The sequence below is a fragment of the Pocillopora damicornis genome, chromosome 9 (assembly GCF_964200805.1).
Source record: "Pocillopora damicornis chromosome 9, jaPocDami1.2, whole genome shotgun sequence".
Taxonomy (NCBI): Eukaryota; Metazoa; Cnidaria; class Anthozoa; order Scleractinia; family Pocilloporidae; genus Pocillopora; species Pocillopora damicornis.
In genome coordinates this window covers 14,658,053-14,670,445 of record NC_142678.1, presented here as the reverse complement: position 1 = coordinate 14,670,445, position 12,393 = coordinate 14,658,053, and the positions used below count along the sequence as shown (strand labels likewise).

At 37.9% G+C, this 12,393-nt stretch overlaps 2 protein-coding genes across 2 annotated transcripts; both read left to right on the top strand.

The window, feature by feature from the left end:
* The first annotated feature begins 3,435 nt into the window (after positions 1–3,435).
* Positions 3,436–7,891, top strand: LOC113679397 (uncharacterized). The gene is made up of 4 exons (XM_027196349.2): positions 3,436–3,563; positions 6,394–6,489; positions 6,696–6,977; positions 7,531–7,891. The coding sequence occupies exons 2-4, from the start codon at positions 6,465–6,467 to the stop codon at positions 7,755–7,757; spliced, it is 534 nt and encodes a 177-aa protein (XP_027052150.2). The 5' UTR covers positions 3,436–3,563; positions 6,394–6,464; the 3' UTR covers positions 7,758–7,891.
* An 899-nt stretch (positions 7,892–8,790) lies between these two features.
* LOC149040333 (uncharacterized) lies at positions 8,791–10,794 on the top strand. The gene is made up of 2 exons (XM_089182176.1): positions 8,791–9,158; positions 9,409–10,794. Exons 1-2 carry the CDS (start codon positions 8,963–8,965, stop codon positions 9,996–9,998), a joined length of 786 nt encoding a protein of 261 aa, XP_089038302.1. The 5' UTR covers positions 8,791–8,962; the 3' UTR covers positions 9,999–10,794.
* Positions 10,795–12,393: the final 1,599 nt, after the last annotated feature.

The window sequence follows — 12,393 nt, the reverse complement described above, 5'->3', positions numbered from 1 at the left end:
GCAGCACAGATTAAAAACATTAAAGTAAGAGTCTATTTATCAAATGCAAGTCTTCGTGGTTTTTTTTTTCTTCACAAGTAGAAAAGACACGAAAAAGACGCGAGACACGCTCTTTTCCGCGCTTTACGCGTGTGTCTACTCGAGCTCTTTTCGTCTGGCGCGCGTTGTGATAGTCCCAGCAACCAACTGTTTGGCAAACGTAATAATGCCTCTTGTCTTGTATTTATTGTTTTTCCGTCCATTTGTAAGCCAAAAGAGTGTGATAATAGCTGTTTTTTCAACATCAGAAGGTTTCGATTCTTTTTAATTTTAGTTCGATATGAGAAAAATGGCCTTTGTTTACTCTCCATACTAAACTGGATTGCTGCGTCATTTGTGTCATGCGTATCAAGAAAAGTGGGTCGACATAGATAACAATAGGCTTTGTTATAATGACCCATATGGCCATTTTTGAACAATGGCACAACAGCTTCAGAACACATGAGGAATTTGTCGAAGTTTCCGATTAGCATACGAGCAGGAAATTTAAACGCTCGGAAATGCTGAAGGAAAGACAGCGAAAAGAAAATTTGAGGGGAGAAAATAGCAGCGAGAAAGTCGGAGGAGGAAACCTTCACTTTCTCGCTCTATGGACTATCGAATCACGACTTCACCGCTCCCAGAGTAATCTTTCATAATATGAGAGCAGTTCAAATCTCGCGCGGGCTACGCAAGTCAGACTTAATTCTTTGTGTGCACAATAAGTATTATAATAAAGTTCGGATATAGCGCGCGCTGTCATTGGTTGAAAGAACGTGCTCTATGAGAGTATAGAGCATAGAGCTGAAGCTGTCACGTCATCTGCCGAATTGTACTGTTAGACCTTTTCCGGGACTTCTTTTTAGCTTTTTTTTTCGATGATTGAAAGTGAAATTTTGGAACAAGCGAGCCGTGGGTTATTGAATTTTCCAAACCCGGGGAGAAGGGGAGAATTATCAAACTGTTAATAATCGTGGGCGTAGTTTTATAAATAAATAATAATAAATAAAGACTTTATTTTTCTAAAGTGTTATCTGGATTGTCAGCCTATTTTTCAAAAACATCCGCATTAGTATTTCTGACGAGCTTTCAGTGGATAGACTTGAAATGGGGGAATAAAAGATCACTTGATTGAGTGAAGCGTTTTGTGTTCATCTGTTAATTGACGCACGCAAAAAATGACAAGGTAGTAGAACACCGAAGTCGACTCAGAGAGAAAGACTTTTGACAATGCGGCTAAACACAATTAGAGACTGAAGCATTTTTTCTCTAATTCGAGTTCTGAGGAAGGATAACTCATGAGGACCGGGTATAAAAGTAACTATAAAGAGGAAAAGTTGATATTAGAGTCATATAGCCAAACGTTGTCGAATATTAGAATGTAAATGGGGTTGTACATGCAGCTCATGTTTTATCAAAACGCAGCAATCTGATTGGCCACGCTACTCGCTCTCTATTCGGCGTTAATTAAGTAGTGAATAACCTACCAGTGTGCGTTTGGAAACAAAATGAAATAAAAGTATTAGCCTGTTTTGTTAAATTTGGACGACTAGTAGATTTAATATAAAAAGATAAGATTATTTGCTCTCGATATCCAAACGTGACAGGTGATTCACACTTCGCACTCATCAAACTTTCCCACTAGAGGAATCTCAAGCTCATGATCCAACTATTAACCCTTTCATTCGTCCTTACTTGAGGGGAGGGAGAGGGGAGTTTGAACCTCACCCAGGTGATGGTGAGGAATTTTAACCGGAAGTATCAAGTCTTTCAGAGGGATGCAAATGTTATATCTTTGAATATAAAAGTTTCAAAGGTAAGTAGTTTACTTTCGCGAGCGGATGGCTCAGAAGAGAAAGTCTACAATATCTAAGTTCTAAGGCTCGGTCTTGAGATGTAGAATTTTTCTTTTTACCGAAAAAACTGGGCGGGAATTTGAACAAACCAGTCTTTTGCCCGGAGGTTTGCCTAGGGGAGGATGCTAAAGCTTCGACTCGATCGACGTATTAACTCCAACTTAAACTCCAATGTCTAAAAAATTGAGTCTTGAGTGCCAAAATATTCCAAGGTGTGAATAATCCAATGTAGACCGGAGAAATGGCCCGTGAGCGGGTTAAAAAGGCCAATTTGAAAAGAAGTTTTATTGATTCTTATACTCCTAACAGTTGTTCCATGCGTCAGCTGTGCCTTCATCGGGATATGAAGCACCCGGGAAGTTTGAAGAGCACCAAAGGTGCGTAAGAGTTTGTTGAGGCGTAACCGAAGGTAATTCTAGCTTCTTGAGTACTTCTTTTTCTGATGAGCGCACAGCTGACTCATGAATCAGTTATATTACCGGGTTGTTAGCATAAAGATGTACTATAAAGAGTAGTTTATCGTCAGCGCACACACACCCGTCAACCGCCCCCTTAGTACAGATTTCTCTATCTCTCCAGCCTTCCGCTGCCATTACAATCAAGGATGGCGGCCGTAATTTTCGTTAACAAAATACTGAGCACTTGCTCGCCAAAATTACTCCTGCTCTGTAGGCAAGCAATAATTTGGCTTTTTTTAATCATATAAAAAAATGGATTCCATGTTGCCATGGGTCTGTACAGTAAATACATAGATTCAGTAAGACATAGATCAATTTCTGCACCGAACATGTCATTCCAAACAACTATCAATAGGATCACATTACTGTCACACACTTAGCCTGAAATGTAATCCGAACATCTGAATAAGCTAATTGTTCAGATAATGTAAATTGACCACCGAAAACTTTTTACGGTTGGCGATATACATTACCAACGCAGTTGATAAAACCAAATTTTCTAAGTGTCTAGATAGTTTGTGCACGAGACCTTGGGGCTATGCCTAGTTTCTAAGCCCCTTCGTCCGAGTAGTGTTTCCAAACTTTGGCAACTCAGAGAGTAATATTTCCTTATGCAGATTGTTTAAATGATGTATAATAAAACAATTATTGAATTCGGGTTTTGCGTGATATCTGCCAAAGCCAAACTCATACCTCGGCTTTGATAAGTCATGATATCATGCTCAACCTCATCCAATAATTGTTTATTATTCTCTGGAAGTTGAATGAACGCCAGTAAGAACTTGAACACACTTGTCTGTATTTGATAGGATGGTAAAAAGGCTGACTGTGTCAGTGTAATTACACACTTAAGAGAGAATGTTGTTAAGTAGTCCTGAATATTTTGCATAAAAAAGTGAAACAAACTGTCTGCATTTTTAACTGAGCAGTGAAGTAGGTAAGTCTTCACTAGGATATGAACTTATAGACTAGTTTCTTTGTCAAAATTTCTCATCTCGAGAACGATGTTGCTGAATCACAGAAATGCATTGATTCAAATGCAAATTATCTTTTAAATATACCAAAATCTGCCAATTAGTCCTTGAGTTCCTTCTTCTCGACTCCAGACCGGCTACAACAGTATTCTGTGGCAAGGGCATCATGTGAGTTTCATTATCTCGAAAAGCAGTGCCGTAAGCGTTCTCGAAAAGTTTCTTTTGTGGAGTGCAATTAGTCAGGTTCAATTTCAACGGTAAGCCTTACTTTAAGAATAGAAAGTATATGGTTTGAACCTAGGAATAACTGTCGATCGTGTAGTCCGATCGTTTGAGAGAGAGAAGTCTTGAAAAGGACCGTTGTTGATAACTTAAAAGTCATTGACGTTTGGACAACCTCAGGCAGGGGAAAAAGTCATAAGAAGCAAGTTATAGCGAGCTTAAGAGGGGCCTCGACATTTTGTCATTTACAATCAGCATGAAGAGAACCTTATCATCCGTTTAAAACATCCATGTCTCAAGAAAGGAAAGTAGAGACTTCATCCAAGAAAATTTATATGTTAGAGATCGGAGGGAGCCCCAAACGACCTATCAAATTCATGTTTACAGAAGTCGGTCCTTGTTACAAGATTTTATTTTTCAAACTAGTAATTAATTCTGTGGAAATGCGCCAGCAATGCATTCAACCACAACATCAGTTAAATGATACGACAGTGCGTTTCATTCCCTTCGTCATGCTTCGTGGCCCGAATTAACGAGTGTCAACAAATAAAAGATTAGTGCATAGCGACTGCAACCAACGGGCGAAGCTAAGCCAAGAGCTGCTTTCCGTTGCCGAATTTTCTTCCTCATCAAATAATACTTTGAGATGGGTAACTTGACACTGAAAGAAGATAAATGCTACGATTTAATTGATTGTTCATGTAGAAGTAATTAGTAAAATATGCGGAAATCTTTAATAATGAAAAGAAACCATAGCAACCATGTTTAATGAACGTGGTTCTCAATTATCATGGCAGGTTTGATTCCTTTATTTTAAGTAGGATGTAGGGAGGCGAGAATATTTTATGGAATGAGATATTGCGAGAAACTGAGAAATTAAAAATAATGGGGTTCTGGAATGTTGAAGAAATTGAGGCAATTTATATTATCTAGAGATGATACTTGACATCGCTCAGAGAGCCCAGACATCTTAATCATTCGCAACCATCGAGGTAGGCAAATTTGAATGATTCGTTAACTTATATAATATTTAGCCATAACTTGTGCATTTGAAGAATTCCAAACTTTGGACTGAATAGGCAGGTGAAATTGAAAGAAATCCACACAAAAACAAAAGAACCAATCAGATTTTTTAGCTGTTTAAAGAAACCAATCAAATGAAAGGCAAAGTAGGTCAAAGAAGTCATCGTGTGGTAATTGAACTTTGTATTGTGAAATTTTTATCTGAAATCATACTTTTGATTTCAAATCGAACTCACTCTGCGTGTTCGTTCGACTTTGAAATCACACATATATAATTTCAGACCTAATAATATACTTGCAAAACTTTCAGAATGCTCATTGGCCGAGAACTTGTCAATTAACCCCAAAAATTTCAGAAAGTCGAAATTGAGTGAAAAAAGTTAATGTTGGGTGCAGAAAGATGAATTCGAAATGACTGAGGATGAGTTACGATAGCACAACAAAAAAAAAATGGCCGACAGGTTAGGAGAAAATGAACATTGTTTCAATTCAGAGTGTGAGGGAGAATTCTAAAAGCAAAAACACCCAATAAAGGAAAACAACTCGCCTAAAGTCTGACTTCCAAAAGCAGATATCAAATTATGAACGGGAGGTCCTGAATAAAATTCCTGAGAAGTTTTACGCAACAGTTCGTACCGAGAAAGACGGGGAAGATTATGAGCGTAATAGTTTTCGTGGGATGTTAACTGTTATCGACCGATACCTATCAGAGAAAGACTAAAAACTCCCAACTATTCTCTCGAGAGATTTTAAAAGTTTAAAGCAAATTCTTGAGGAAAAAAGCCTGACTACTTCGGCAATAAGGCAAAGGCAAGCGGCCAAACTGGTAAGCCCGGACACAATATATAAACAGTACGGCTTGAGCAAACAAGGTTAGCAAGTAGATTATCATATAGCGCTCAGAGTGAACGTTTTTTTTTTTTCAAATTTGCCGATTTTCGAGAACAAAAAGACACGGCTTATCCGTGGAAATGGCTTATACGAAAAAGTTATAAAGATTTGTTTTCTAATTAATGTTATTTATTGGTTTTATCATGGAAAATAAAGACTGTCTAAAATAAATTAAAAATGAAAAGAATTTGAATGTAAATATTTTAAGCATGGATTTGACTATTGAAGGTATTTAGGAGCCAAGATTTATTTCCTCTTCACTTATTGATGCTGAAACCATAGCAACCATTACACTCCATTTGGGGGCAGGTTTAATTTCTGATACAGTTTAGTCAATGTAAAAGAATGACTGTTTGATCTTTTGGACAACTAGGTGATTTTTGAAAGAAATCAATTTATGAATCGATATGTAGGCCTTATCACTCTTACCCTATAAAAAAATACTTTCAGATACATTCATCCTGCCCATGGAAAAGTAGTTACTTCAGAAACAATTACCGAAGCGTCAGGGAATGAAATCAGCGTCATTGTGAATCAAACATTTTCATTGTTCTACTTTAACCAGATAAAAAATGCGTAAAACTGTGCTCCTCACAGCAACACATATTCATAGTTTCATTAGTGCTTTTTCGGGTTTCAAAGACACGACTATTGAACTGAGAGCTGGTCATGGTACTTTTTTTCGTAATGAGATGGACATCAGAGCTATTGCTGTGGCCCATGGCTATTTATTTCGCCTTACTTGCCTATTAGCCTTTAGAGATAGAACGGAATAAAAGCCTGATTGCTCTTTCCTTAAACGGGATCTATCTTGCGATCAGGCGTTCTTTTTTTTTGCTATATTGCTTGACCACCTGCTCTATAACTGCCACACCATCGCACGCCTCAGAAAAAAAAGAACGCTTGATTGCAGGTGACTGATTTTATATTGGTGACTTTTGTCTTCTTTAGCTACTTCAGCCAAGACAAGATCTGGAAATTGCCTCAGTTTGACAAAATTCTCGACCGACTTACATGAAGAGATGGCAAATTCAACCAGAAATGAAGGTTCTTAAAGTTCTAATTTCATAACTTAAACGCTGTCAGTTAAACTGACTATCCCCTCCAAGTCGTTACCTGTAATCGATATAGTATTATGTGGAATCCTGAGAAGTCATTTCCACGGCTCCTATAGCGAGCTTTTGTCGCTATCTGTCTTTTAAACCTCTTATGTGACAATTTTGTTTTCAATGAGATAGATGCTTATTTTGCAGACACCTCCAATATCACACAATGGCGACAGGTTCGTGTCACTGAAAACCACATATTGTTCATATGCGATGACGTGGGTAGATTCTGGATAGACCTAGGAACTATCTTGAAGCTGCCACCAGCTGAGGTTGTTAATATTGAGGACGAATTCAGATATAACCGTGACAGGGCGTGGAAAGTGATGAAAAGGTGGCTACAAATGAAGGGAAGAGAAGCAACTATGGGAATTCTCGCAGATGCTCTTGAGCAGATGAGGATGAGAAATGCCGTCGAAAAGCTGATTGGTATGTGATTTCTTATTTGAAGAGAGTACACTCAGTACCGAGTCTATTTATTTCCTTAAAAAATACCTGAAACCCATGTGGGAAAAGATTTTCAAATGACCAACTTCTCAGTCATACCAGGGGGATTATATTTTCTAACGCAGTTCGCGACGAAGGCAAGTTTTGTTACATTTACAATAGTTACACCAAGGAAGGAGAACCTAATTATACTCAAGCCCTACTTTATATAATAAAGATATCAACAACTGGACCATTAGCCGATGTAAAGCAATAGTTTAGCCAGTCAGCGTTTCACTGCACAGTTTTTGCGAAGTTGAAGTACTACAGCGGGCCGGGCCTTGAGGCCTGAATGTAGAGAAAACACTAGGACAAATTGAACTACTTTTACCAATGCAATTGCATACACGTAGAAGAAACTCGTCCAGAAATCTTATCTTAGCCTTGTGTTAAGTTACAATTGTGAAAACCTTTTATTTTATCATTTAAGGCAGAGCCTATTGTGACCTCTTTACCTTTGGTTAACTTCTGCAAATTCTTTTCACTGTCTAACTAGAAAAAGTAAAAGTGGAGGCTGGATTGAAGTCCGTTCGAGCTGCAAGCGGGAAGTTACGAAAGGACGTTGAACGTTTTAGGGAAGAAATACAGAACGGGCAACGGATGCGTGACGAAACACGGAAAGAATGCGAAGAATTAAATTGCGAAATGCAAACAGCAACGGGAGAGGAAGGCCGAAAAAACATGGAAACTAGGATGCAACGCCTCGAGACAACAATTAATTGAACGGCTGGAAAGGCAAGATCCACTACAAAAATTGACTCGATTGCTAGAAATTTGCGGCAGGATTGACGAGGGTGTATGGGATGTACAGGAGAGCGTCAGAAAAGTCTCTGAAAACCAAAACGCAGCGGTTGGAAGGTCATCATTCGAAGCCGATAGGAATACATCAGATGAACCTATTGAGAGGCAACAAGAGGAAACTACATCGGAAGATCCCATTCAGAGAGACACAATACGGAGGGATTCGCAGAACCAAAGAGAAAGTGGTCCCATCATAAAACCTTTGCTTGACGGTAAGCTTATATTGCACAATTCTTTGTCAGCCAAATTTGTAATGTTCTGTCCGAGAGACGTCGATGGAGTCAGAGAAACTAAAACAAGTTAATTTAAAATTAAAAAAAATTCGTTTTAATCTTAAAATATATCTCTCAAAATTACTATGCACATGTTCAGTGTGCACGAAATACCGAAATACAACATTTTCTGAACACCCTTCCTAAGAGTTCAACTGAAATTTGACGATAAATGAATCACTTGGCGATACTATGGTTCGATAATCTTTTTTTTAGTTCATTTAAAATTTTAGCTCGACGTTCAATGGAATATATGCCAAGTATTTATGCAATCATTGATTGGGTTTAAAAACGTCGTCATTGTCGTCTTCATCTTTGGGTATCAAGTTATCCTTCTTTATTTTTTTTTCCAGACTGTTCAACAAGTATACTTGTGAACGTTATTTTCTTACAGATATTGATCGAATACCGGCAAAATTTCTCTTGTTTCGACCACGCAACTAAATTTATTCACCGCGCTATTAAAATGTCCTCTACATCACATACATTACAAGTGAGGATTTCTGTGACGTCATGGTAACTGGGCCTACTGGCGTCGTGGTTTTTTACTTTCCACGAAAGTTTAATCTCTTAATTTTGAAATCAATACCGATGTCGAAGTCAACTTTTTCAGGAGAATTCTTTATGTTCAGCAATCCCTGCAATAGGTTTTCTAGACAATTTTCTTTGATTCAAATTTGTAGGATATGAAATGGAACCGAATGATGTGGAAAAAGAAAAAGAGATTCACTGAAAACCAAATCTGGTCAACCAGACCAAACGAACAAAAGTCAACTGGAGCGGAAAAGAAAGTTAAAAACAAATAATAAACAAGTTAAAGTGGAGAGAAACGAAGCCATTGAACCAAATAAAGTAATGGTGGAACAGATTCAAAAGCTTGAAGCGGAGAAAAAGGAGCTCGAAATGACGTTAAATGGTCAAACCGATCTTATGGCTGAAAATGAAAAGCTGTCGACTCAAATAGAAAGGCTGACAAAAAAAGCAAACAACTCTGAGTTTGAGTGCAAGCGGCTACAAGAGGAGCTCAAGACGTACATAAATTACCAAAGTCGTAAGTACACGAAAGAACTTTTTAAAGGTAATATTGACTTTCTGTCTTTAGCTAATCCGTTTCAGTCTAAAGTGGTACAGCCTTGCGCTATCTCTATCTACTTATCTGCCATATTAGTTTAGTTTTTCCTTAACCCCTTCTTTTACGTTAAGCACATTCTTCGCTGATGTTGAATTATATACGTATGGGGAGGGGAGGCAAGGTATTTTTTTCTTTTAACGTTATCTATCTTACTTTCGTTTCCACTTAGACGTTTTCTTACCAGCTGGAAAGGAATTTGCCGGCATATGCACTGGTGTCATCTGCTTCCTAAAACAAAGATTAAAAGATGCACCTTGCGCTGAATTGATTGCTTCCAGATCTTCCGATGGCCCTGGAGATGGGGCTGACGTATTAAACCATAAGACAGGCACCGTCAGTGGGACAGAAGAAAAGAAAAATTCGTGGTGGTCTATTGATCTGGGCTCAAGCCATCGGCTTGTGATCACACACTACGCTTTGAGGCACGGCAAAAGAGAAAAAGAGTCACTGCTAACCCAATGGCAGCTGAAGGGATCCAATGATGGGAAGCAATGGGAAAACATTGAAACTATTCGCGACAAGAAGGATCCACAGTTCAAAGATCCTCCTCTATTTTGTACAGGCAAATGGTCTGTCAAAGGGGAAATAGGGCCTTTTCGTTATTTTCGAATTTTCCAGACAGGTGTTAATTCCTCTGGCAAATATGGAATATACCTATCTGGAATTGAGCTGTATGGAGTACTTCTAAACATGTGTGAACTAACAGAAACAGAGGCTTTATCATATAAAGTTTTCATCAAGCAGCCGAATGAAAAGTGAACTCTCAACCCCCCATTAAAAGTGTCTTTGAGGGGCCACACAACTTTTTCTTTGTAATCTCTTATATTTTAATTTAGAGTGTGATGTTTCCTTAGTTTTGCAACTTTTAGAATATTGAAGTTCGCTGTTGGTTTTAGATGAAATGCAAGTTAAAAAAAATTAAAATGCCATCTTCTTTGATGATTTTTTCAAGAGTATGGCAAATCAATATTTCATGAGCAGTTACATGAAATTGTAGACATTGAAAAGTAAGAGAGTGGAAGAATCTGTTACTTGTCTATATGCTGCAGGAGTATCTTTGTAAATGATCATCTAACACAACCTAAGCGATACAGTGTTGATCTTAGTTTGCCGAGTTTGTAACGAATAATTCTTCGTTTATATATATTGTATATACTGAATTCTTCAAAACTGGGTAGTAAGAGAGAATTATCAGCGTTTTCAAAGAAGTGATAAAAACTGTAGCTTTTAGAGTGCTTTTTAGATTGCCAGCTTTTTTTTATTATTATCCATCAAATGTTTTTTCTCGTAGGTGACTGGTTTAAACACGTCGCGTGATTGTTACACCAGGGTTATAACTGGGGAATATCCACTGATATTCCCTAAGAAATATTCCCTAATAAAAACCTTACGTTAAAAGTCGATAATTTTAATTCAAGATGAGAGAGCATTTTGCTGTCGTTCTAGAAGAAAAAACCTAGTTGTTTGTTCGTAAATTAGAACAAGAGAACACCGAAGGGTGAACAGTGTACGCAGTAAATGGTTAGCTGTTCGTAAACATTGTAGTGTCGTGTGACACTCGCGTCACACTACGTCATGCATGTAATTTAAGCAAGGGAATTCCGGGATTAAAGAGAGAGTAAACCATGTGCTCGTAATGGCCGTTTACTGTTAATTGCTTTCGTGTTCGTTCTCCACATTACAAACACTTTGTGTCACGCGTGGCACCATTCACTCTCATAATCTGATTTTCAGATATATGTAGATAGTGAATTAAGTGGGTTGCACATGGCGTGACCTATTTATATTATTATAGGAAAGGCCAGGGCTCGAACCTTGAGAGTATGTCCACGAGAAGACCGGGCGGGCATGACACATGCTATCTCACCGATTTCTTTAAAACTTTCATAGTTTATAAGGGGTACCAAGTTATACAAGAATCCAAAGTAGTTCGGGGTTAGCATGGCTATATCCATAGGGTAAAAGGCTGAAATTAGCTCGAAAAACGCACTTCCAACGAATCTCTCTCACACTAATAGAATACGATGGATTTAATCTTATTTTGTCCAATAGTTGTTTGAACCTTAAGGAAACAATTCCTTAAAGTTGGGGTAATTTGATGAAACTTCTGCCAATTTAGAGCACCTAATCATTAACTCTGTCACGTAATTATTCCGAAAAAGGAAAAAATAGGGTTTTTAAATTGCAAATATCTCCAATGGGCAACATTGTATGTCGACAAACATACTATCACATGAATGACCTATCCTAACACCACCTTTGTGGGCAAAAAAATTGTTGGTCTCTGTAAAAGCTTTGTGATCACGTCCCTCTGAAACACGTGACCTCTGACGTTAATTTAAGCAATTTTTGGTCATAGACTGATGTTTATTCTCTCAATTTCAATTTAAGAATGGGATCACCGACGCTAGTTTTTGTGGTACGAATATCTTAAAACAATAGATGTATAGCTGCCGAGCTAGTAGTCACTTATCATAGAAATTCTGTGACTCTGACACAATCTATAAATGTATTTATATATCATACATTAAACATTACCGAATTGAGTAATGAACGTCGGCAGTTGACAGCGACGTTTGCCAAATGCAATTTACACAAATGAAACACTTTGTATGCCCATTAAAATTTAAATATACCAAAATATGCCAGAGTTTACAACAGGTCCTTGAGTTCCCTGCTCTTGACTCCTGACCCACTAGAACAGTATTCTTCGGTAAGGGTGTTATGCGAGTTTAATTATCTCAAAGAGCGGTGCCGTAAACGTTCTTGAAAACCTACTTTTGTGGAGCGCAATTAGTCAGGTTCAATTTGAACGGTAAGCCTTATCTTAAATGGTTTGGATCGTATATGGTTTGAAACTAGGAGTAACCGTTGATCTGTCGTGTGGTCTGATTGTCCGAGGGAGAGTAATCTTAAGAAGACTGTTGTCGATAATATAAAAGTCACTGACGTTTGGACAACCTCAGAGGAGAAAGTCATAAATACATCCAAACGCCATATCAAATCACGAAAGTCAGTTCTTGTAACACGATTTTATCTTCCAAACTAGTTTTTAGTTCTATGAAAATACGCCAGCAATGGCATCCAACGACAACTTCGGTTAAATAATACAACAGCGTGTTCTACTATTAATTCCCTTCGTCATGCTCAAGGG

What these genes read in the sequence shown, in the direction of transcription:
- LOC113679397 (XM_027196349.2), top strand. Translation starts at nt 6,465, where the DNA reads ATGGCAAATTCAACCAGAAATGAAG. An exon ending in AAATTCAACCAGAAATGAAG is followed by an intron (nt 6,490 to 6,695) that starts GTTCTTAAAGTT and finishes CTTATTTTGCAG; the next exon opens with ACACCTCCAATATCACACAA. An exon ending in TGCCGTCGAAAAGCTGATTG is followed by an intron (nt 6,978 to 7,530) that starts GTATGTGATTTC and finishes CTGTCTAACTAG; the next exon opens with AAAAAGTAAAAGTGGAGGCT.
- LOC149040333 (XM_089182176.1), top strand. Translation starts at nt 8,963, where the DNA reads ATGGTGGAACAGATTCAAAAGCTTGAAGCGGAGAAAAAGGAGCTCGAA. An exon ending in GTACATAAATTACCAAAGTC is followed by an intron (nt 9,159 to 9,408) that starts GTAAGTACACGA and finishes GTTTCCACTTAG; the next exon opens with ACGTTTTCTTACCAGCTGGA.